This window comes from Rhododendron vialii, chromosome 13a (assembly GCF_030253575.1).
Source record: "Rhododendron vialii isolate Sample 1 chromosome 13a, ASM3025357v1".
In the NCBI taxonomy this organism is placed as follows: domain Eukaryota; kingdom Viridiplantae; phylum Streptophyta; class Magnoliopsida; order Ericales; family Ericaceae; genus Rhododendron; species Rhododendron vialii.
The window spans coordinates 32,311,760-32,337,627 of record NC_080569.1 but is presented as its reverse complement, the minus strand read 5'-3'; the positions used below and the strand labels follow the sequence as shown (position 1 = coordinate 32,337,627).

Here is a 25,868-nt window from a genome sequence, read left to right as displayed (position 1 = left end):
TTTAGGAGGGTACATTACATATATAACGAGACATCCATTGTGGTGCATGTTTTGGAGAGCTACAAGAGATTTAAGACCGATGATTTCGGACTTGATCCATTAGATCAACCTACTTTACAGTACCAAGGGTTCACGAGTGAATCGGGATAGTTGGCCCAACAATTGTGTAACTTCGGTAGGATAATTCTTCTACCATGTCATAGAAAAAGGGTTGGTCCATTTGGAGTATAACAAGAAATTGTTCCCGATGTCCCAGGTTCGACATCTGGTCGTGCAGCTATGATGTAACATGCACTAATTCTAAGGTTATTCCTTCAATCGCTTCCGAGACCGAAAAGAGGGGAAGTTCTTACTGCCTGCAAAAAAAACTCTTGAGGCCACTGGACATTCACGAAAGGACTTTGAAATCAATCAACATGCGCGCAAGTTGACCGCGGCATCCAATTGTCAAAAATAAAGAAAATCAAACAATAATTAACCAAAATCAAGGTACTTGTACAACAACACAAAGGGACTTGCTTATTTTCAGTCCACTTTGTTCTAATCAGCCTACCAAGGATCCCACGTTGACAGCCAAGCGATCCGTTTTACAGCGCCCCATTTAGATCTTTCAAAAAAAAAAAATTTCGCACGATCAATCATAATGCATGTTTTATTCGATCCCATATACTGGCCAAGGGGATGAAGCATCACGTGACAATCGATGTTCCAGAGTCACTGGTAGAGAAGGTTGTTTTGCTTTCGATGCCTCCAAAGCTTTTATTTGTTGAGATATGTACAATGAAAAACAGAGAGACTTATCATTACCAGTTGGAACAGAAAGTAGAAATTCCACAACACCATATGCACGAAGAAGCTTTACACTTCAAAACCAATGCAAGAACCAAGAGAATGATAAGAATCCCAGTAGAAGAACCCCCCACCCTATATATCCAATAAGCATCAAACCTGGTAAAACTCTGTTCCAAATAAGCCAACAGAGTGATAGCCAAGACCAAAACCAACAGCAGAAGAGGCAGCAAGTGGGAGAAGATGTAACGAATCGGCTCCTCGTCAAACTCCTGCTCGATCGTGGGTCTCCGGTCGATATAGAGAGGTGAGAGCACGGCGATGAGGCCCAAGACTATGGCCAGTATCCTCTCATAGGATAAAGATCTTCTGGTACTGGTGTGGATAGCTGATGGTTCCATTGAGGAAATAGATGGCTTAGGGAGAGAACAGAATGAGAAGTGTTTTGTTTATTGTGGAACTTGATCTCATTGGTCAAATGAAGGGGGATTTGGAATCACACTTTCATTAACGTTTAATTTAAGCTTCCTGTTGGAAAGAGCTTTTAAAGATGCTTCTATTTGATATAGTTGTTGCCAACAGACAAGGGCACGCAGATGAGTCCAGACGACTGTCCTATCCCTGTTTTAAATTTATGTTAGAATTATTTAAAATTTTCCAATTATATGGAAATTTTAGGTTTGCTCGATGGTGGTTCTCTGGCGGTAGATACTTCTATTTTATGTAGTTTTTTTTTTTTTTTTTCCGTTTTCTTCTCAAATTAAAAGAAGGAAGCCAAAAAGGTTGAAAACTGAAATTCAACAAATACAATGGGTGACTGAAGTTGGCAGTTAACTTCCCTCAGTACTGTAGGGAATCCTTCCAGAAGATAGAAAGGTTGTTTTATGAAGATTAGGTGCTTGCAGCTTGTTCAGGAAGTTTCAGACTTTTTGATGAATGGTTGAGAATAAGATACAACAGAGAGAGAGAGAGAGAGAGAGAGAGAGATCATTATTCTCCATTAAACAAACTTAGGAGTTGATAGTGGTATTATTCTTTGGAATCTGATTCCAACAGAATCAAAATGAGTTTCTCAGATCTGCACTAGCTGCTGATCACAAACAAAAACAGACAGAGAGAGAGAGAGAGAGAGAGAGAGAGAGAGAGAGAGAGATTTGCACCAGCTGCTGTGAATTTTCACTTTTGGGAAACGAGCAGTGCTACCAACAGACACAACTACGTCCGTAGCCGTTCGATACATATAAGGCCACATGCATCAAACGGTTACGGACACAGTTGTGTTTTGTAGACTTTTTAAGGAGAAAAGTTATACGATCATAAACATAAAAGAATTTTGACATTTCATGTTTTTGAAGTCAATATAATTGCCGGAGTACCATACCAACCGAAAATGAAGAGAATACAGAGATTGTACACCATGAAGAGGAGACTATTTGAAGTTGAGGAAGAACAAAAACCCAAATGTATACACTTCAAAAAAACAGAATGGCCTAATGACCACTGTCGGAACCCTTTCTTCTGCTTCCGTTGAGCCTTCTCATCCATTTCTGATGTGACGTGTTAGGATTAGATGGTGGAAATTCTTGAGAAACGCCTGTCGATGGAAGTTCAGCAGGTAGTGCAGAAGCGGTGCTTGTAAAGGCGTTTAGAACAAGGAATGCCAATATAGGAGAAAGATCCAAAGTCCCCCCCAGTGGTGGAATGATGCCGCGGAATATGTTCAAGTATGGATCACACAATGTGCTGAACAAGGAACAACCACACATATTACGAAGGCGCATGGGTTTCCAACCAAATCATAACTTAAAAACTATCAACGAGCACAAAAATCGTACTTCAGATAAAGAGGCAGCTGATCGAACTCAAGCATTTTCAATATAGACATTACATTCCCTGGATTATATACGTTACAAACCTGGGACTTTCTTTCGAGCATCTCCAATGGGTTTCTATATCTCCATCTTGGAGACCAAATCTCTACATGGAGGGAGGATTTTGTAATCTATCCCCTCTTTTCTTCAACTTTTTGTACTTTATGGAGAAATCTTGGAGGGGCCTATCGTCCTTTTTAGAGATTTGGAGCTTTTGGACGATGGGTCCCTCGAAGATTCCTTATAAAGTACAAAAAGTTGAAGAAAAAAAAAAGAGGGAGTAAATTACAAAATCTCCCCTCAATATGAAGATTTAGTCTCTAAAATGGAGATATAGAGCTTGAGTGGAGATGCTCTTTGTGTTCCTTTATGTGTCCTAGACCGCGTTAGGCCTCTGTCGAAATAACAATATTACAAAACGGACTCGATAAATATTGAACCTTTTATAAACCTAAAATAGACAGACCGTTTTCCATCACACAAGCTTTTTAGGTAAGGAGTTTGTGTAGTGTTTTGGTATTTTTATGGGACAGAGAGTCTTACCTATAACACTGGCAGATTTGATATGAAAGAAAGCTAAAAATGATTAGTTACTCTGGCCTCTGGGTGTCTGCGGGTTTGTGGGAGTATGTGTGTCTGTTTGTGTGCATGTTGTGTTTGACACAGAAACCACCAGCGTCTGTCTAGTGTGGGACAATGCCCATGAATTATAGAGACACGGACAACATTGGACAGCAATAACCATCAGATCAAAAGCTCTTATTTGTCAACTTATAAAAGAAGATAACAGCCGCCTGGTCAATTAACGCATATTTCTTTGTAACATTAAGGTCAATACAATTCAATGCAAAATACAACAAATAAACTTCACATATCAAGAGGCGTACCTCAGGGGGCTAACAATGGCCGGAGGAGAGTTAGGGAACCATGTTAAAACAAGCCTTACAACCAACAGTGTGTTGTAGATATTCAAGAAGTTGATAATACCATTGGCAACCACAAGCCCTGCCACTGAATCCCCAGGTAAAACGGCACCAAAATTGTGTTTGGAAAGACAGTTTAAATTCCTGTAGTTCTTCTGATGGATCTGGAAGCAAAGTTAAATTGTCAATTCAGGAACAACGGAACTGCCCCATATAGCTCATAGATAAAACCATAATTAAAGAACAACAAACTAAGGAAATAAAACAAAAATCGTTATGAAATACTGAACAAGCCTACTATAATCATCACACAATTGACAAAAGCATTTTTGGCTATAAAAAAAAAAAAAGGCAGTTTGTCTACCACTTTGGTGGTTTGATTTGTTGTTTATAACCCATTTCATTTTATCAATTGTCAGTTTGATAGAGGAGTGGCCCATCCGCTTTGATGGCTATGCATTGTAATGCAAATATCTTGTTATGGTACTGCTAGGGTACCTACTTACTGTTTCAAGGAAAACACAATCAGGGATCCACCATGCTAACAATAATAGTCATGATAGAAGCAAAGAAGGCATTGTAAACAGCTTTTGCATTGCGATTGTTTCATGTGGCATTAGATAAATGAAAAACATACGTTAACAGCGGTTATGTACACAGCAGCACAGGGGTGACAGAAGCTTATAACTAGTGGGTCAGCTACTTGGCGTGTTAGGAAGAGATGAACAATTATTGATTAACACAAAATCTATTTTGCTCCTACAGTATGTGGAATTTGATTTCGTGAATGATCTGGTCTACAAAAACTATTTGTTGTAGATGAGAGAAAAATGGTTCTCAAGTCGGTTTGTAAGTCAAATTGAGAGTCTGAGACTGCTATAACTTATAGATGTATAAGTGGAAGGGGGTATTTACATGCAAGAAATTACAAATTACTCCCTCCCAAATTATAGGTCCACCATTCCATTTTTTGGGTTGTCCCAACTTCTTGTCCTATGATTCCTATTTGAAACGGCAGTACAAAATTTATACATTTTTGAAGCTGTTCCTTAGATGGCCACAGAATAAGGACATATTCAACAGGGTATACAAGGGCAAGGATTTGAAATAATGCCTCTGGATTTGAGTCTTAATGCCAATTATTACATGTCTTTTGAAAATTCCCAACAGTTCTAACATTTAGGGATGCAGGAGTACTAAATTAGAACAAATGGTGGAGCATAAAAATCTGCATTGGGAGGACTTTTAACCTAGACAAAAGACTCTACCCAAATCTTGCCCCATAGCAGAACTAAACAAGAGGGTCCCAAACAAGTACACAGTGGAGGCTATACTATACTTCAATTCAACAAGTTATATATGCAAAATCTCTTTTCTCAGATATATACAAGTTCCGCGATTACCTGGGCCAAAAACCCAGGGACTCAAAGGAACCACCGAGAGCAGCAGACACAGGGGGTGCCCGGCTATTGCACAACTCTAATTATTCTCACTACTTATAGTACTAGTTTTTCAAATTAGTATTAAAAAGTTCAATAAGATTGCCCCTGCAAGTTTCTTGAACCAAACCAAATAAAGTAGAACCCTAAATTATATATATGCTAAACCCATGTGTGGAAAAGCTCCTGAAATTTCAAGTTATGATAGCTCGAACAAAATTAAACGGCGTCAACATAAACACACACAATCTCGTCTCTCCCCCAAACCTTATCCATGTGGTTCGTGCCCCGCAATCACCCATTACGCGTCCGCCCTTGGCAACTAAGCTAGTCCCAGTTGCAAATTATAGTAGTAAATGAAAACTTGGGAATTTATAAACCAAAAACCATAGAGCAAATGCTGAAATACTTAGAATGCTTGTATGTAGTTACCTGGGAGAAATTACGGAAATGAGAAGGTAAAGAGAGGAGTTTGTCGAAAAGCGGAGACTTGGAAGCGAATGACTGTACAAATCCGAGACACCCATCGGCAGCAGAGACAACCGATTTGTGGAAATCTCGGAAGAGGCGCTCCGCCACTGCTACTTGGGCAGGGACATGGACATTGAACTTGGGATACGAGGGTTGTTGGTTGAGTAGCAGTAATGGCGTAAAATGTCTGAACGAAGAAGAAGAGGAGCAAGAAGAAGAAGAAAGCAATAAAGCGTTCGACAAGAGCTTGTTGGCCACAAGGGTTTTCTGGGTTCCGGGCGAAGAATCGTCGGATTGATGCAACAAAGAAGAAGGAGGAGGAGAAGGAAACGCCATTTTTTCACGTCAAATGCTCTCTCGGAAGTGAAAAGAGAAGGGATTGGCCTTTCCTTTGTTGGAACAAGATAAGAATTTGGAATTCGCTACGAATGGAATAAAATAAATATATGTATCAGGCTAGCTTACTCGCATTTCAATGCATTTCACATTCTCAATTAATCTTTTTCCAGGTCTGTTCAGGTCAAAGTCAAGTCCTCTGTGTCGGGATTAAAGAATTTACAAAAGTTTACTTTCTTGCTGTCTGATTCCAAAATTTAAACATTATCAATTGTGTGAACAACAAACGCACGAACGCATCCGACTAACTCTTGGGGGCTGAGATTGGGGCAAATCTGTCCCTTTACTAACCCCACATGGCAGATTTCCTTTTCTAGTCCTCTCATAGGATATCCATCCTGCAATATACTCATTCCCTCTCATATTACATGTCCCTCTCTATTTTTAGATGCCGGAAAAATTTAGTTTTTGAAAAACATAGTATAGCAAATGCGTGAATTTTTACAAATTAACCCTCGTAAATAAAAAAAAAAAGTAGTTTTGAAAGTAGAGGATAAGGATTAGAATTGGTAATCTCATTAAACTTTACATGGAGACATTCATTAATTGCATGTAACCTCGAGTTTCCATACATGACAAGAAATACGAAGCGGAGGGAGTGCAATTGAATAAATTACATTCTGGCTCAATGATTCGACTCATTCATTTTATCATCGTTGCTAAAAAATATGGAAGGTAGATTCATAAATTCTTACTGAAATAATGCAAGCAAACCATCTTTGCAACTGATCGAGAGCACGTTTGCTGAAAATGAGTACTTCAAACTGCAAGTCTATCAATGATAAAAAAAAAAAAAAACTGAAAGTCTATCTGAGATGCATAGCATGAGTTTAGCTACTAAAGTTTACTTAAGTGATTTGATTTTGTCTTAAGAATTGAGATAGTGAAATTATGAGTAACTAGCAGCTTGCCGTTTGAATGTTTATGTATGCGCACGCGCTTGAGAGGCAGAACGGACAATATCTGTACCGACTAAATTTCCATATCCGATCTTACTAGCCGATAGATCATTCAGAAGACGGTTCCAAAATTTCGGTGAACATTACAACACAAGATGGGCCATTTCATTGTCTCATTGTTCTTTTGGTTGGGAGAAACAAGATGGAGACACAATCAATGTAAATCTTTCCAGTAGCTGCCGCCACGGTTCACTGGATGAAAAGGTTCTTCTTCAAGCTTTCAACGGTTTCCTTGATGCTTTGCTTCAGGGGAATGAAGTCAGCGCGTAAGGTTTTCGCTTTTTCCTGGGATACCTGGTATGTTGGCATAAATGGCTTGTCATCCTCGCACCTACACAGATTAGAACAAGCAAGGGAGAAAAAACTGGAACATGTTAGAAACCATCGAACCATGATCCATGTAGAGCTTTGGCCTGAAAACTTGATCCGGTTAGCTAACTATGGGTATCGAGAATTTGAATAATAGGAGCGGTCCTTCCAAAGGTGATGATAGCAAGAGCATCAGTTTAGAAGAAACAGAAATCAAGTGTAGTAGTCGTGGTTATTTTTAGGACAACATTTGCCACCCGAGCACTTAAAGCAGTTGTAACGGTCAAGTATTGGCAGTGAAGTAAACGAAAAATCAGATACAACCGTATACGTAGCCAGAATCGGCCGACACCTTTACGATTTTTTTAGTATCACCGGCATACCAATACTATTTGCAATGAATGTATCGATCCCGAATCAGATGATCACTTACTTCTCTGGAAGTTGCAAATCAGGAAAAAGCTCGTGCAGTATCTTCACAAGTTGAGAGTAGTGTGCAACGCTCTCAACCAAGCAATATCTTCCATTAGCTGAAGGAATTTCAAATGCTTGAACATGTGCATCGGCGACATCTTTAACATTCACCCATCCAATTGAAGAATTGGGAAACGTCGTCGAACCTAAAAAAAACAAAGCAGAACATAAAAAGATGCGTTATTCCCTCGATTAGAAATATCATCATCATCAATCGAGGTCGGCTTCAGGAATTCGTTTTCTCCATTGAGCTTTGTGATGGCATTGCGTGTTCTGTGATATTCAAAATAACTAGATCCTTTCAAACTGCGTCATTTAAGTTCACTTTTAGTCTAGTACTCATTCCATTAGTTACCTTCTACTGACTACCATAACTACATCACTCCTTGTAACTATTGCATCAGCCAATCTGAGATAGACATGTTCAAATCGGTCCTACCCACTCCCATTGCGCGTATATTTTCATTTCTAATTCTATCTCACAAAGTCTTATTACACCATCAATATCAAATTCTCATTTCAGCAACACTCATCATACATACTCACATGGTGTTTCTTAGTAGACCAACACTCTGCGCAACATAACATGGTTGGCCTAGTATGGTATCATGATTTTAAAACTAAGAAAACAGAAAGACGAAGCCCACTAGGCCATCAAGATACTGTTTCATAAAACTACTCATTGTTCCTCATTAACAATAGCCTGAAAGGAAGTGGGAAATCACTCTAAAAGGAGACTAAAAGGAGAAGAGTAATTAGTCAGCGTTCCTGGAGTATCACGTGGCGTGACCTACCGATTATGAACATGTGGTAGAATACATACCATTTATTACGTTCAATATTGCAGCAGCACTTGCATTTAGTGTAGGCTGCAACAGAGGACCAATAACCATTGCTGGATTAATGGCGACCATGTCAATACCCTTTTCTTTCACAAAATTCCAGGCAGCGTCCTCTGCTAAACTCTTTGACAGTGGGTACCAAAGCTGGTATGGAAAAGAAGAAAAGAAAGGATATTGGCGAAGGCAGACATTCAACAGGTTAGAAAGAAACAGTCATTTCCATCGCGAAGTATCAAAAAGAGTGCAATCATATCAAGTAGAAACCAATTGAAGCACTGACACTTCCGTTGGCCTCAAGTATGAGCGTCCTAAGTCACAAAAGCGTGTGAGAATGCGTGACTGGGATCAGTGCGAGCATAAAAGTGGCCACACGTGACAGACCTCAAACGCGGCTGCACGTGAGGGGGGATGTTGAGGAAATGAATCCCACATTGCTTGGGAGTGGAATGGGTGATCACTTAATAACATATAGGACCTCTTCACTCATTGCCAATTGGTTTTGAGATGGATATAAAATTTCCACATGGTATCAGAGCGGGGCCCGTTCCACCCCACATTTTATAAAAAATTCACAATCCACACCCCGCGATAACAGACCAGCGAAAAGGCTGCACGATGATAGGACCTAAAAGTGGCCACACGTGACAGACCTCAAACGCGGCTGCATGTGAGGGGGGATGTTGAGGAAATGAATCCCACATTGCTTGGGAGTGGAATGGGTGATCACTTAATAACATATGGGACCTCTTCACTCATTGCCAATTGGTTTTGAGATGGATATAAAATTTCCACATGGTATCAGAGCGGGGCCCGTTCCACCCCACATTTTATAAAAAATTCACAATCCACACCCCGCGATGACAGACCAGCAAAAAGGCTGCACGATGATAGGACCCAAAAGTGGCCACACGTGACAGACCTCAAACGCGGCTGCACGTGAGGGGGGATGTTGAGGAAATGAATCCCACATTGCTTGGGAGTGGAATGGGTGATCACTTAATAACATATGGGACCTTTTCACTCATTGCCAATTGGTTTTGAGATGGATATAAAATTTCCACAGGAAGTGCATCTTTTGCACATTATTCTCCACGTCGTGCCCTATCCATGCTTCTTAGCTTGGAACAAAACAAATGCATGAGCCATCATTCAGTTTTTTTGCCAAGGCGCCAGAGCTAACTTTTCAACATCATTAAAAAAAGGGCAAAGCCCACTTTCACCCCTTGTGGTATTGGCCATGTGCAGATACACCCCATGTGGTTTAAAAGTGTGCACATAACCTCCTGTGGTTTTAAAATTATGCGGATAAATCTCCTGCCGTCATGCTTTCCATCCATATTAACTGAGGTGTATCTCACACGCCTCTACAATGTAATCTGAGTCGTTCATAATGTATAACATAAAGAATAGAGTATCTCTATAAAAATTCATCTCGATGAGGCATCAATAACCCAGTGATCTAATTTGTGGTAAATTCAAATTGGAAAATTTAATTTCATAACAAAATCGATTCGACCATGAACTTTTCATTTTTTGATTGACTTGAATTTTGGCATAATGTAGTACTCGTCAAACTCTACCATATCAACGGTTTGGATTCAATTTTTGGTATAGGGGATAGTGTTAGATTTAAAAAAGAAGAAGAATCAAGGGAGATGATGATGGTATATCGGTCTTTTAATGTTGTGTCCGTTAATATCGATGAAAAACATAACGGCAGGGGGTCTATCTGCACATTTTCAAAACCACAAGAGGTTATGTGCATACTTTTAAATCTTAGGGGATGTATCTGCATATGACCCATACCACAAAGGGTCAAAGAGAACTTTGCCCCTAAAAAAATGTAGCTAATTAAGTAAACACTGAGGTAATCAAAGAAAACACAAAACAACGGGTTGTATGAGCAACCGTTGTATTACGCTGATGGACACAGGATTCTTTTTAACAATCTCAAGAGATCATAGCAAACGCATCGATGTCTCACTGATCGATTTCTGAAGTGTCCAAGCCTGGATGGTCCATTCTAGAGCTTTGATTTCCAACAAGAGATCAGCTGAAGGACTTTGGCATGATTTGCCAACAACACACAAATTAGAATGCTGAAAATGTGAGATTAGGAGTTCTTACACAATTTGAAACATGATCTATTATGCAGAAGGCGTACATTTCGGTAAAGGAAAGGAAAAAACACTCACTGTGAACGAATCCTTATGGGATTTTATTAAGACATACCGGAACTATCAATGTCAAATCTTCTTGGTAAAGGATTCAGAAAGGGCATTTCCAAGTGTTGGTTCTGCCAATGTTTATAATCTTCTTGGTAAAGGATTCAGAAAGGGCATTTCCAAGTGTTGGTTCTGCCAATGTTTAAAAGGGCATTTCCAAGTGTTGGTTCTGCCAATGTTTAAAAGCTTTTGCTAGCATGTGCGCAATGAATTACATCATAGAAGGACAATGAAAAAATAGCACCTATGCATACCTTATTTCGCTCGCATAACTCTTGATCAGAAAACCAACTCTCATCGACTACCACTTCAGGAGTTAGAGGCCTGCCAGCATAGACAACTGCAGCTGCAGAGGATGTCAACACCACTCTTTTGACAGAAGAGTATTTTCCACATGACCCGAGAACATTCAGCGTTCCCTTCAATGCAGGATCAATCAATTCTGCCTGACATCCGGTTTAAGAACAATCAAGTTACAAACAAAGAATAGCAAGACATGCTTCTTAACCAACAAAGAGAAGCAAAGAGTTGGATACGTCTATTGTTATGGTTGTAAAGATTGCAGTTATCAAAAATATACTCTAAAGGTTTCCCATTGGACCAGGGTGAAGAAGCCCACCGGACAACATCTAGTTGGAACCAATATCACTAATTTTACACTTGAAACCCCTCTTTCTAATAACAAGAACCTATATTCACTTTGGCAACATTTTATACACACTCAAACCATTTGATGAGCACATTTATATTTATTTTTTTTAACAGCAAAAAAGAAATTTTATTTAGGAAAATTCTAAAATCAGCCCATTACATTATAGTAAGTGTGTGAATGTGTATTAAAGGGTGTGAAAAATACACAAAAATATGTGTTTTTCTTGTCTTCTAGTGTTCTTATCGTCAGCCCAGTAGCAAGACCGTTTTATTAATCAGTGAACAAGGTACAAAGATTAACCAAACAAGGAGAATAGCACATATGCCGAGTCCGAGACCCAATCCCTTGATTGGCAAGATGCCAACCAAAGAACAATCCAATGAGACAAGCCCAAACTCCTAAAAGGCCTGAAAGCCCAAATAAAATGGGACAAGCCAAAGCAATTAAGATCCAAACCCCTAAAAGGCCTAAAAGTCCAGATAATTGGAATAGCCCAATACAATTAAGCCCAAATCAAACCCTAGCAAAACCCTAATCTGCCAACAGCCGCTCCCAACTGAACAACATCAACCTGGATCTGAAACGCCACCACGAGGACCGCCGTGAACGTATGTCGCCGGTGGGGAGTTAAACGTTTACAGAAAAATAGAAGAGGCCCGTGGGGAGTTACCATGTAAAGGTTTACTAATATTTATGGAAAAAAAAATCTAGACAATTGTGGAGATTTCCAAATAGGGGGGCAAAAAGGAGGCGGCCCTGGCCCCCGTAAGCCCACCTATAGACCCGTCTCTGAAAGCCGGCAGAGAGAAAGTGCTTAATCGGGTTGCCAAAAATGTTCCCTTTTCGTTTATGGCTAACCATAACATAAATGTGCTCAGCCATAAACGAAAGCTGAAATAGAGATCTCTTCTTGTTGTTTTTGGTTTGTTCGGTGCCCCTAGATATTGTTTGTATTGGCTATGAGTTTATACTAAGCCTAAGTGAACAACTAGTGCATGACAGAGCCCAACAAAAGAAAAGGATTCATGTAGCCAATTCTAATTGATTGGGATATAAGGCTTGATTTGGTTTGCTTTGGTTTTTGTTATTCATGTCGTGGCCCCTTCGCATATGTGAAATCCTGGTTCAGTCCTTGCCGGCCTTAGCTTGCCCTTAGTTGGCCTATGTTATTACAAACACAGAAAAACACGTATATGTAGAGGGTGAACCTGGGGATCCTTGACAGAATGAGTACAAGGAGATGCTGTATGAAAAACTCCTACACACCCATCAACAGCAGCATCAAAGGAACCTTCTTCAAGTAGGTTTGCTTTAAATAAATGAAGTCTCTCTTTTGCTCCATCAAGTGAGATTAAGTGCTCTGTCTTCTTAGGATCACCTGCACAATAATATCATGTTTTGCAAGTACTAATTACAACTGATCTGCCAAAAAGGAACAATTTTCTTGAGCATAAACTCAAAATGGAAAAAACTTAGCTAGGCTGTAGTGAGAGTGTCAAATGAGAAAATCTTTTTTACAGAGCAGCTGTAAACAAGTGTTTACGGAGCTCAATCTTGGCCGTCCAAAAATGTTTATCGTTAAGAGATTATTTTCAGTCCGGACCGTCCAATGCCGAAACGGATGGCTGAGATCACTCAGATCCGTAAAGAGCCGCTTTGTAGTGGCTCCATAAATAAGTATATCTCTCTTGAACTAAAATAAAGGACAAAACACACTTTGAGTATGCAGTTGGTGTAGTTTTGGTTTCAATCATTAAAAGCAGTTTAAAAAGTATAGAACAAGGGGTAGTGTTGGCAATCTAATCAAGTTTTTTTTTTTTATAATGGGACATGCATTAGTTGTTGGAAAAGTCAACTATCACAACATGTTATACAACCCATTTACGCAGCAAGCATATACGGCATTCTATCATTCGTGAGTAAACGATTTGCAGATCGTTTGTTCAAAGCCATTCACCAATGAAATAATATCACATACACCGGCGTGTTGTATAAATAAATGACCGTGTAGAATTTAAGTAGACTTTCGATTCTCCCTACTGGACAAGCAATACGGGACGGATGGAATACAAACAACCATATGGGAGAGAGAGAGAGAGAGAGAGAGAGGGGGACTGACTGGGGTCGCGAACAGAGGCTTTGACAGTGTAACCACGTTGAAGCAAGAGCTTCACTATCCAAGAAGCTATGTACCCTGATCCCCCCGTCACACACACGGTCTTCCCTTCTCCACTCATCCTCTCTCTCTCTCTCTCTCTCTCTCTCTCTCTCTCAAATTTCCAGTCATTGCTCTGCTATGCTTATATACTGAAAGTTGACCGTTGCCTATTTGGGGAAGTACACATATACCCGGCTTATAGTATCTTATCAACGAGGCTACTCACACAACGATTCAAACACAACAATTTACACAACCTCTCACATACATGTGAGGTCCACACATAGCAATGTGTGTGGAGTCCATATGTACGTGAGAAGTTGTGTTTAAATTGTTGTGTGAGTATCATTTTTGCTTATAGTTGTACTTTATAAAAGGTTCCAAAAGGAGAAAGTAAATGGAGTAGTTTATACCAAAGTTGTCAATCCCGTCCCGACCAGCGTACCGTTTGGTATGTACCGGTACCGGGTTGTATCTCTGTACCGTTCTGAATTTACCGCAATTAATATTTTATATATATTTAATATATATCTATCAGGTTGCAAAACCATTTCCGTGAAACAAATGGTAGCAAAAAATTATCCAAAAAGACTCAAAACAAAGTTATGAAACAAATCAGGATTCCATCGTGATCTTAATCGAAGAAAATCATATATAAGCCCATAAATTTCTTTTAATTAGTTTAGAGCTCATAACTTATGTCATAAAAGAGAGAGAGAGAGAGAGAGAAGGTAATTTTGTACCGTCCGGAACACCGGAAAATGTCCGAAATAGACCGGTATCGTCCGGTACATCCGGTATTGGCCGGAACAGGCCGGTATTTCAACCGGAAAGGATCTTGAGTTTTTGTGTTCCGTTTAAGCACCGGCCAGTACAGAACGAATTTCACAACTTTGATTTATACACCATATAAAGCTAATTTTATATACATAATTTATAAGAGATCCTACCGTGCATACACAACCACCACCAAGTCCAACCACAATCCTCGCAGTATGTGTGGTCCTACACATAAGAGTATGAGGCCTGTATTCATGTGAGACAGTGAGAAAGGCAGTAACATAGCCAGGATTATCTTCTCAAATACTACTCTGTTGCAAAATTTATTTTCCACATACCTCCCAAATACTATCAGATTCATGATCTATTCTGAGCATAATCCAAAATCAATAGCTCACCATCCAAAATAAAAAATACAAACTAATTAGCTCCCAAACCGGCCCTTAGTTGCGAAATTTTCAGATTGATATGATATCAGAAGCAATATCATCTGACATAGCCAGGATAGTCAGTATGTTTCGAATAGTAAATTACTAAATTGTAAGACAAATTTATCTCGAGATGTTGTTGCCATTTTTCGATTAATCACAATTTTTGCTCATCCAAAGTGCTTAGTGGCTTCTATCGAAAAGATCGGCATCGCGGAAGGACTCAATCAAGATGCACTATAATCCTGTAGTCCGTTTGGGGCACTAGAGGGACCTCAGGTCCAATAAAAAAAAAACCGACAACAGTAATGAAAATTATGCTTATTAGTTTGAGTTTAGAAAGTCGAATAGTAGTTTTGAAGCATAGAAGAGACTGAAATCCCTGCAGATTCTTTGCTAATGGATTCCGAACGAGAAATACTTATTTACGAATGTGTTATAAATAGATTGTTTGCAGCACTAACCAATCACGACTGTCCAAAATACTTCTAGACGGTCACAATTGAATGCTGCAAACGACCTCCAGAAATAAGTATTTCTCTTCTGAAACAAGAAACATAAAGAAAGATAAGTCAGCTGCTGGACTCTCTCTTTCCATTTGTTTACTTAATTTGGAAGGTGACGCATTCCATGACAATCAAGAAACATAAAGAAAGATAAGTCAGCTACTGGACTAGTGGACTCTCTCTTTCCATTTGTTTACTTAATTTGGAAGGTGACGCATTCCATGACAATCAATGGTGTTTTAAAATGAATGAAAATACTATATACTCCCTCCGTCCCTTTATTATAGTCCAGCATTTTATTTTGGGCTGTCCCTTAATAACTGTCCATTTGGTAAAATTAGTAGATAAAAATTGATAAATTGTCTATTTTGTCCTTAAAAGTATATTCCATTTTGGAAAGTTAGTGAGTAAAAAGTGTAATGATGATGAGTAAGTAAGAAAAGTAGAGGAAAAAGTTGATGTGAAAGGTATAATGATGATGTTTTTTTAATACGTTGGAGTTACGAAATAGGATATTTAAAAAGGGACGGAGGGAGTACGAATTTTCAACCAACTTCTTGGTATTTTTGCATTGCATACCCTGTATCTGCTGCGCCGCCGCCCTTGAGAGAGAGAGAGAGATCCTTGTTGCAGCAATAGACGACAATCATGAGGTTTCAACTCAATTCTACCAAACCAATACTGCAGTCCAAAGAAAGGTTCCAAACTTTTGGGGCAAATGTTACAACACAAAATGGAGACCATTTCGTTTTCTTATTGCTCTAGTCAGGAGAAACAAGATAGAGACACATGAATGACCCAACCTGTCTCACATCCATTTTATTCTACTGATAATAGTTCCTGATAGCTTCCGCCACGACTCAATGGCTGAAAAGTTTCTTCTCCTTCAAGCTTTCGACTGTTTCCTTGATGCTCTCCTCGAGGGGGATGAATTCAATGCCTAAGCTTTTTGCTCTTTCCTTGGATACCTGGTAAGTCGGTACATATGGATTGTCATCTGCGCACCTAAAAAATTACAAGCAAGCAAAAAAACAAAACACGAAGACAGGTTAGAAATCATCGAGCGAGTCTATTTGCTTAGAGAGAGAGAGAGAGAGAGAGAGAGAGAGAGAATATAAGCACTAGCTATTATGAAAGAATTAGAATCTCTACGAGCATCAATTTGACAAACTAAAAAGATACAAAGGGAGACATGCATAGTGCATACATGCATACGACACACCCCCACATATTAAGAAATCGATGGATGTCGATGTTGGAAAACACATCTAATCCAGTTATCATTTGCAGGAAGATCATCGTAGTAGAACTTCAGAAAAAAAACGAAAGGGTTTCTCAAGTTTCTATTTCCAAGGTAATACTTACAGCTAAAAAAAATCTCCAAAATCAGATGATCACTTACTTTTCTGGAAGTTGAAAATCAGGATAAAGCTTATGGAGTATCTCAACAATTCCGGAGAAGTGTACAACTCTCTCAACCATGCAATATCTTCCATTAGCTGAAGGAATTTCAAATGCTTGAACATGTGCATTGGCAACATTTTTGACATTAACCCACCCAAATGAAGCATTAATAAATGTTTTCGAACCTGCAAAAAGCAAAATAAAGGAGCATATTTCTTTTTAAACAAGGTGAAGAAACACTGAAGTCGGATTAAAGATTGTGCCCTAATACAAGAGTGCAATTTTGTTCACCCTCCTTAAAAGAGGGTGAACATTTCCCTCCCTCTTATTGGTTGAAATGGTGTGGATCCCACCAATAAAGTGATGTCATGCTTACCATGCAATATACTTTTTGGTAAGCATAACATCACTTTGGGGTTGGATCTACACCATTTCAACCAATCAGATGGAGGTTAATGTTCACCCGCTTAAGTGGAGGGTGAACAAAACTCAACTCCTAATACAAGCAAAGAAGAAAATAGCAAATAAAGGAGAAAAACAGAAACGGAAACAGAAACAGAAACAGAAACGGGAACTAGAAAAACAACTAGACTCCGCAATCACTAAAGCCAAACCGAAGCACTCAAGCCTTATCCTTGCTTCAATAAGCCTGCCATCATAACCGATATAGCATTATAGTCTCTTCAGATCCCTTTCCTTTCTAGAGGCAGAGTAGCACCCACCGGTGCACTTCCTGATTTTCTTGGCCTCTTGACCAAGGCTTACCACCTGTTTATTTGAATATGCCTTTCCAAGGTCTCCCTTCTTTCTATCCTCTTAGTCAAAGACCCTGGAAAGAGGAAGCTTCAATGATGGAAGCCTCATTTCTCTGGTTCCTTTCTTCCTCTTGAAGCTTCTGACATTGAAACAAAGGTCAAGCTCCCACAGCCAGATGACCCACCCACTGCATTTCACCCACCAGCTAGAACTTCATAGCTGCACCCAGCCCAGAGGTTCAAACTAGCCCTTGGGTCTGCTACCATGGCACTCAAAATAATACTCCCTCCATCCCTTTTTAAGTGTCACCTACGAAAAGACTTTCAATTTTCGAATGAAAAATAAAGTACGTCCATGCATATAATATTTTCAATTTCTTTGCACCAAATTAAAGATCTCATTGCGATCTATAATTTTGTGCAAGGAAATTTAAAAATTTATGCACGAAAGTACTTTATTTTTTTATCCGAAAATTCACCGTCTTTTTGTAGGGGACACTTAAAAAAAAGTTTTTGGTAAGTGCAAGGCAAAGCTGTGGACCTCTCATGAGGCAAGGCGTAACCCTCAAGGCAGGCATAAGCCTTCGGAGTTTTTACTATTTATTTATAAAAATAAATAAAATTAACTTAAAATACCATTAAAAAAATGGGGATCATGTTTGCGCCATAGATAGGTGCATGCATCACTAATAACAAGAAAATAGTATATAGAATTCACAAAAAAGCATGTTAAGGCGTATAAACATATTGCATTCATACATCCAACATTTAAAAGCACTCTAAGTCGTCTACAGTCTTTGCCCCAACAACTTCAAAGGAACCAACTCTTTACTTGCAAAAAGAAAAAGAACCAACTCTTCTGAGTCATTCGCCTCCGTCATCTGACCAGAAAGGCATGCAAAGCGTACGCCTCTGTACGCCTCCGACGGATGGGCGAACACCTTTGTGGTTCTCTGCCCAAAAATCCATGCCCAGAGGCGTTTTTTATGTGCCTTGCCTCAAGGTGAGCCCCAAAATTGCCTTTGAAAACATTTAAAAATGGGATATGGAAACCTATACTTATAGCCAAAACTAGTGCCTAGTTATAGTGTCCTGACTCCTGCCAAAGCCCACAATATATCCACCCGATTTTGCACAGACCCAAATGCGAACCAGCTTCAGATTTCAGTTTCAAAACATAACTCCACCAACCACCACATAATATGATCCAACCCAAGTACAAGTTCCCAAATAGCTTCTCCATCGCTGAGCTGAAATTGATGTTGCTCCAAAACATCAGCATATCCAACCAATCAAGTTCAACAATAAACCTCAGCTTCTTGAAGCGACGCACCCAAATCCTCCACGGGACCAATCATACACAAACCCATAAATCAAGAACAATGCATCTGAAACTTCACTCTTCTGCGATTGTTCTACCTTACCACGCTTTGATGAGGCTCCTACAAAACTAGTAATCGAAGAGATCTCAATCTACTTGTGCCTCACTCTATCACCGGAACACTTCTACCATCCCTATCCCCACCAAAAGGTGTGCTGTCTCGCGACGCGACATTACCTGGTTTCGCCTGATCCTTAACTACTGTGATACCAGAATCAGCCACATGAACCTTCAAATAGATCAAGGAGAACCTAAACATGGCCATGATTCCCAAATATAGAAGAAGATCAGCACTATCTTCTAAAAATATCAGGAAAAATATCAGGTAAAACTAACTTATTAATTCAACAGCAATATAGATAAGTTTGATTATGTAAAAGAAAGCCAGAGCCCAATATCCAGCTTCTTACGAGAATAGTTTGATTCAACAGAAATGTAGCTATGTTTTTCAACAATAGTATCCACTTTTCAGCCTTAATATCTGAAAGAAAGAGTGACAGTCACACATAAACAATAGCAGATAATGTGTATCGGTATGTGTGCTTATGTATATATGCACACAAACTGAAGAAAACGTACCATTTATTACGTTCAATATTGCAGCAGCACTTGTATTGAGTGTTGGCTGCAACAGAGGACCAATAACCATTGCTGGATTTATTGCAACCATATCAATACCCTTTTCTTTCACAAATTTCCAGGCAGCATCCTCTGCTAAAGTCTTTGATAGCACATACCACATCTGGTAGCAGAAAAATAAGGGATATTGGCAAAGGAAGACATTTAAAAGATTAGAAAGAACAGCAATTGCCATGGCAAATTATCAACAAAATACGAGCATATCAAATTGAAACAAAACTGAAATCATGGGCCCTCATGCACATTTGTTGACAACATAAACTTGGACAACAGAAATAAACATAGGTAGTTGAAGAAAGCAAGAGGAAGGGTGGGCCAGGCGCAACGGTAAGGTTGCTCCATTGTGACCCGAAGGTCACGGCTTCAAGTCAGTCGGAAGCAGCCTCTCTCTCTCTCACAACAAAATACGAGCATATCAAATTGAAACAAAACTGAAATCATGGGCCATCATGCGCATTTGTTGACAACATAAACTTGGACTTGAAGGTCACTGCTTCAAGTCGGTCGGAAACAGCCTCTCTCTCCGGAATTGCATTACGCAATCCAAACCATCAGCTTCTACATACTCTCTCTCTCTCTCTCTGGAATTGCATTACACAAACCAAATCATCAGCTTCTACATACTCTGCAAGATAATAAGAATCAACTTGGAAGACACTAGACAAACAACATGAATTTAAAATCAAAACCCAGAAAACGACTTGTGATCCAATTGAATACAACTGAAGGACCCTTTACAAGAAACTGTGTTTATCTTATCAGGGGAAAAAACTCTAATCTCAAAGCACCATACACTGGAACTAGTCCATGCATTTCTCTGATCATGCATACACATCAAAGCTCAGCTAATACTCACTGAAGAAAACTCATTATGAAACCTTGGTAAGACAACTTAACTATCAATGTCAAGTCCCACCTCGTTGAAGGATGCAGAAGCAGCAGAAAGATATTGAGTTCACCCAGTTTCCTACTTCTATGAAAGAAATTTTGAAGTAAACTCTCCTTTGTCATTGAAGGCAAAGAATACAAACATCTGAAAGCATTCTTCTCATCTATTGCTTAAGAAACTTCTTGTCATATGTTACCCGCATAATAAAATCAAAATATTTCTGGAGAGACTCTTCTTGTAGAAGCTCCTTGTTTTTCGGGAAACAAATTGTTGACCCACCCCCACACCCCAAAAGAAGTGAAATTTTTGTAATGTACTAGCACATAAATCACTGTTTAAAAACATACAGTCATATAATTGGATAGTTGGATGAGATTATGTAGAAAAATGCATTTCAAAGTGTGAGTCCTGCCGTTATTGGTTGATGGTACAAGCTTTTGTTAGCCCAACGTCAAGCTTCCATGTGCACAATGAAAGTATTGATCAGAAGGACAATGATTGAATAGCATGTGCACGTACCTTATCATGCTTGCATACTTCTGGATCAGAAAACCAACTCTCATCAACTACAACTTCCGGTGTTCGAGGCCTACCATTATATGCCACTGCTGCAACAGAGGATGTCAACACCACCCTTTTGATAGATGGGGCTTTTGCACACGACCCAAGAACATTCAGCGTTCCCTTCAAAGCCGGATCAATCAATTCTACCTGAAATCAACACACAGAATGATACAATGCCAAACACAGAACAGAAGACAAGCTTATTAATCAACGAAGGAATTTAAGAAGAAAAAAAAAAGTACACATGTAAAGTCATGGCAATGAAGATTGCTCTTATCCAAAATATACTCTATGGGTTTCCCATTGCACCAGGTGAACAAGCCCACCTAAAAGATCTAGTTGAAACAACTATACAACTGACTGGAAACAAAATGGCAACTAGAAAAACATCCTGAATATTTTGGACTAAAAAATAGTAATGAGTAGAAAATAGCCCGAGTAGAAAGTCCAATACAAAGATTGTTAGAACCCCATGCTAACTAGTCAAGTATTATTGGTTGCTTTAAATCATATTTTGATATATCCTATAGGCTATAACACCTCCATATTTCTTATAACTATAGATCCAAAAGGCACTAGCGTATTTTCTGGTTTAGCTTTAGTTACTGGGTCATCATATCTAATTTTTACGTTGTAGTCTATATTGTGAGATTAAATAATTATTTCGAGCATTAGTTGTAGTAAGAAAAAACTACCACCCTTCCAAATACCAATGTGTCTTTTCTATTCCACAGAGTTGCAATTTGACAATTTGAGCTTGTTCTTGTAATTTTAACTCTCATTTCTGCCCTATCAACTTTCAATGGTAGGATAGTGGCCTACTACGGTGGTGACGGGTGACGGAGAATTAGGGATCGATTCCGAAGAGGGAGCCTGGCAAGGCATGGCAGAACGTGTGCTTGTCACCGGGCTAGGCAAGGCATGGCACAGCCTGTGCTTGGCGGCACAGCACGGCACTTTGGCATTGGCACTTGGCACTTGGCTTCAACACCCACATCAAGTATAGAGCTTAAAAATCCAAGATAAGATAAAAGGACGGAGGTACAAAGTTTAGCCGGGGATGCCAAGCAAACACATCTGTCAGTAAACCAAATCTCTAAATTAGTTTCCCTTACAGCCACAATTCAGGGAACAGTCTTCGTTTTTCCAGAGTCGAGTTAGCATCTAACCCTTCTATATACCATCTTTTCGAAAAATTGAAAGACTTTTTGGCAGCATCTCTTAGTCCAAAAAATCGGGGAACAGTCTTCTATTTTACCCTGTTCTTTTTTGAAAGGTTGAAAGCATTTTGAAAGTTCTCGGATTTGCAGGGTGTTACAGTTAGTGGTACATGTAATACAAATCAGATCGAATTTTTGGCCATATCTCTTAGGGCATTAACAGTTTTAACTGTCAAAAAGCATAAGCTTTCTCATTTCACCGTCTACATCACCGTTGCAGCAGGACTGTCCAAAAAAAAGAACCTATAGAACTCTATGTAACCTCTCTAAGCAACGAGACGAGAATTTAGAAATCGTGCTCTGCATGGAATGCTTACCCTTGAGGATTCTGGGTATGAATCCTATACTCCTTCCAATATTTCTAAAAAATTCTGCACTTTGTATGCTATGACTAGACCATATACTTTCATATTTTCAACACTTAATTAAAACAAACCAGTAAGAAAAATTCATCTTGATGAAGGATGACTCATAACAAGAAACCTACATCAAGATAAACATTAATGTGGTTAGGTAGGAAAGCCATTCAACTTTGGATTCCTGGGAAAACTCCTCCCGTATTAGAAAAATAAATAAAACAGTAAAACACCCAACAGGTGAAGAAAAACAAGTTGGAGAAAATAAAAGGTAAAGCATCCTAAACAACTTATAGAAAATGTTACCTTACCTATAAAAATAAACATATAGAAAATGCCAGGGAATGGCCATCAAAAATCCTGAATTATATGATTGAACTGATACAACCAAGATATTGCAAAGACACTGGTATCGCCATTTGATAGATTAGTAAGTTGGTGGAATCAAAAAATCTCAAGTTATAGTTTGCCCTAAACGGAATGATGCCATCAAAAGCAATGCTCACAAGTACAAACCATGCAGCATTCTCTGTCACTTCTCCCTCCCCCAAAAGGGCAACCAAAATTTCCACCCATACAGTACTAGAAGAATAATATTCGGAACCCCTCTTTCTAAGAAGAACCAATAGTTACTTTGGGAATGTTTTGCGGACAATAAGACCATTTGACTAACACGTGAGGAGTTAACTGTAAACGAAAGAGAAAACATTTATATTTTGTTAGAACTACTAAAATACGACTATGTAGGGTCAAGGGTGAACCTGGGGGTCCTTGACATCATGATAAAACGGAGATGCTGTATGAAAAACCCCTATACAGCCATCAACAGCAGCATCAAAGGAACCTTCTTCAAGTAGGTTTGCTTTAAACAAATGAAGTCTCTCTTTAGCACCGTCAAGTGAAAGTAAGTGCTCTATCTTCTTAGGATCGCCTGCACAACATCATCTAGTTACAAACACTTCTAAAAACTAAACAATCAAAAAAACAAAAATTCCGACCATGAACCCAACGTGGAAAAATTAGACTGTGGTAAGTCAGTAACAGGGTCATCTAGACAAAAGAAAGAAAAAAAGAGGGACTGGATAATTGTTTGGACCCTAAAATATGCACTTGGTGTCATTTTGGATATCAATATTCCAATGGTGACAATTTGGTCTCTCACGTACCAAATTTGGGATTTATAGTCCCTTGACTGACACAGTCCACTGCTCCACCCTTCCATAATCACAACGATGGTACTTAGAGATGTTGAAAACAATGTGATGCCTGAATGCATAAGTTAAGAGTTCAATTGCAATATCGTTTTAAATTGAAAACAAATTTCCATAGCCTCCACGGATCTGGTGTTGTCAAGTAGACACAAAACCTCGTAGACACCTACCTCCTCCAAAATCAGGCTCGGGTATGCGTACTCTTGGTTTTAAAAAGTTCTTAAATGTTCAAGGTTTAAAGTACCATCGAAAAATTTAACTCCTCACATCACGATTTTCTTAAAATTATCAACGTTTAACTAATACATCAACCAATTAGTATTCACCGTGAACAGGATTAGAACAATACAGTCAATTAGATAATGAACTGTGAAATCTGATAGTGGATCTTGGTATTATTCAATTCACACTAAGACTGTCTCCAGCTCTTGATCTAATGCCCACTCAAACTCAAACTTGAATTAACAAAACCTGTAAATCTCTCTCCACTCCTTACTCAAAACTAGTTTTACTCAAGTCAAGGGACACGAAACCCCACGGGGTTGGCCTTGTCATCGGGGTCTGGGAGTGTTCTCTATAAGTCAAAACGTCCCAAATGCTATCAAACTCTTTTGGGGCCGGTCTATGCAGAAGAGACCCCATTATTAGATGGTGGGATTTGCGATTGTTCCAGGATTAGTCGAGGTGCGCATAAACTGACCCCATACTTGAGTTATAGAAAAAAGGGGGACTTGATTCGCATGAAGGTAATGGTGTGGCCGTGTGGGATTTGGGATTGATCCTAGGATTAGCTGAGGTGCGCAAACTGACCGGGATACCTGAGTTAATGGTGTATCTTCCAAATTTGAAACTTTGGCCATTAACAAGCTTTTTGCTACTTAACCAAAAAAAGAAAAGGCCTTTACTCCAATTTTTTCCCATAGATTTTATTCTCCCATCGAAAAAAAATCAGAAATCAAAGTGAACGCACAGTGTAAAAAGTAACCATCAGAACCCTAGCTTCCAAATCAGATAGAGAGAGAGAGAACTGACTGGGGTCGCGAACAGAGGCTTTGACAGTGTAACCGCGTTGGAGCAAGAACTTGACAATCCACGAAGCTATGTACCCTGACGCTCCCGTCACGCACACCGTCTTCCCTACTCCACTCATTCTCTCTCTCTCTCTCTCTCTCTCTCTCTCTATGTTAACTATAGGACTAGTAGGAAATAGGAATGGTATTGTTTCCTTTTCATTGCTTTATACAGATCATTTAGGGTGAACTACATATATTACCCCTGAACTTTACAAGATGTCACACAAAAGCCCCTCCTTGTTTTGCTTGCTACAGTTGGACCGCACACTTTTTGAGGAAACATAAACTTATATTGATATATAACTAAACAAATAAACACAACGGTAAAAAAATAATAATAATAATAAAGAAAACAAAGAAAAATACAAAAGGGAAAAACGTAAAAAGCTAGCTTCACTATTGGAACCCACAAATCTACATGTCTCGGTGGGCGAAAAGTTCCTAATTAGCATCAAGCTATAGCTCGGTCTTGTCGTAGCCGAAGCCGCAATGACACTTTTCATCATTGCTGCTGGAAAGCCTGAAAGTCCGTCGTAAATAATTGATCAGTGCCAAGAGCCAAAAACCCATATCTGGGCCCTCCAAGTCCAAAAATTGTGAAGGTAAAATATGAGGAGAAGAGAGCTATAAGGGAACTAATATTGGAGAAAAATAAAAAGATAATCAGTAAAAGAGGGAAAAAATGAGTGGGGAAAAAGGGAAAGGGCCAACTGTAGGGGAGGGGGTGGGAACCCTACCCACAAACTCTCTCTCACTCTCTGGAAGACACTCTTGCTCCCTCTGTCACTTGGACAGCACACTTCAAAGTTCAAATTGTTGTTTGTGAGAGAATGCATTTGGAAGGACACACGTGCGATTGTTCTTAGCATTTTTATTTATCTTTCCAATATTTGCTCAACTAAGAAAAATTCACAATTGATTCACATCTTTATTATATTTAAAACAGGCTTTGAAACCAAAGTGATTGCTTCATAAATTGGAGGGAAACGTCTTCTAAGCACCTGCTCATAGATTCCATGAAAAAATATTACGGTCCGTTTGGATGAAAGATTTGATTTTGGACGGATATATATAATGAGGGTGGATATGTAATTAGGGATGATACGTTATGAAGGGTGGCCTAGGGTGACTCCACCTCTTAAGAATGATGGATT

The 25,868-nt window shown here is 39.2% G+C and overlaps 3 protein-coding genes across 3 annotated transcripts; all 3 read right to left on the bottom strand.

The window, feature by feature from the left end:
- Positions 1–2,106: 2,106 nt before the first annotated feature.
- LOC131314573 (ylmG homolog protein 2, chloroplastic) lies at positions 2,107–5,912 on the bottom strand. Its single transcript, XM_058343319.1, has 3 exons — positions 5,455–5,912; positions 3,548–3,747; positions 2,107–2,532 (listed from the first exon to the last, which is right to left on the bottom strand). Exons 1-3 carry the CDS (start codon positions 5,827–5,829, stop codon positions 2,280–2,282), a joined length of 828 nt encoding a protein of 275 aa, XP_058199302.1. The 5' UTR covers positions 5,830–5,912; the 3' UTR covers positions 2,107–2,279.
- Positions 5,913–6,835: 923 nt separating this feature from the next.
- LOC131314572 (phenylacetaldehyde reductase-like) lies at positions 6,836–13,658 on the bottom strand. Its single transcript, XM_058343318.1, has 6 exons — positions 13,470–13,658; positions 12,559–12,728; positions 10,953–11,144; positions 8,455–8,617; positions 7,591–7,777; positions 6,836–7,179 (listed from the first exon to the last, which is right to left on the bottom strand). The coding sequence occupies exons 1-6, from the start codon at positions 13,585–13,587 to the stop codon at positions 7,038–7,040; spliced, it is 972 nt and encodes a 323-aa protein (XP_058199301.1). The 5' UTR covers positions 13,588–13,658; the 3' UTR covers positions 6,836–7,037.
- Positions 13,659–15,871: 2,213 nt separating this feature from the next.
- On the bottom strand, positions 15,872–24,876 carry LOC131314571 (phenylacetaldehyde reductase-like). Its single transcript, XM_058343317.1, has 6 exons — positions 24,674–24,876; positions 23,192–23,361; positions 20,810–21,001; positions 19,342–19,504; positions 16,625–16,811; positions 15,872–16,227 (listed from the first exon to the last, which is right to left on the bottom strand). The coding sequence occupies exons 1-6, from the start codon at positions 24,789–24,791 to the stop codon at positions 16,083–16,085; spliced, it is 975 nt and encodes a 324-aa protein (XP_058199300.1). The 5' UTR covers positions 24,792–24,876; the 3' UTR covers positions 15,872–16,082.
- Between the last annotated feature and the right edge of the window lie 992 nt (positions 24,877–25,868).

Excerpts from the sequence above, each read along its gene's own strand:
- LOC131314573 (XM_058343319.1), bottom strand. The coding sequence starts at position 5,829 with ATGGCGTTTCCTTCTCCTCCTCCTTCTTCTTTGTTGCATCAATCCGAC. Across the intron at positions 3,748-5,454 it reads ATTTCCGTAATTTCTCCCAG|ATCCATCAGAAGAACTACAG; the intron begins GTAACTACATAC and ends CTTTGCTTCCAG. Across the intron at positions 2,533-3,547 it reads GCCATTGTTAGCCCCCTGAG|CACATTGTGTGATCCATACT; the intron begins GTACGCCTCTTG and ends TTCCTTGTTCAG.
- LOC131314572 (XM_058343318.1), bottom strand. The coding sequence starts at position 13,587 with ATGAGTGGAGAAGGGAAGACCGTGTGTGTGACGGGGGGATCAGGGTAC. Across the intron at positions 11,145-12,558 it reads ATTCTGTCAAGGATCCCCAG|GCAGAATTGATTGATCCTGC; the intron begins GTTCACCCTCTA and ends ACCGGATGTCAG. Across the intron at positions 8,618-10,952 it reads AGTTATGCGAGCGAAATAAG|CTTTGGTACCCACTGTCAAA; the intron begins GTATGCATAGGT and ends TTTCCATACCAG.
- LOC131314571 (XM_058343317.1), bottom strand. The coding sequence starts at position 24,791 with ATGAGTGGAGTAGGGAAGACGGTGTGCGTGACGGGAGCGTCAGGGTAC. Across the intron at positions 19,505-20,809 it reads AAGTATGCAAGCATGATAAG|ATGTGGTATGTGCTATCAAA; the intron begins GTACGTGCACAT and ends TTCTGCTACCAG. Across the intron at positions 16,812-19,341 it reads AATATTGAACGTAATAAATG|GTTCGAAAACATTTATTAAT; the intron begins GTACGTTTTCTT and ends TGCTTTTTGCAG.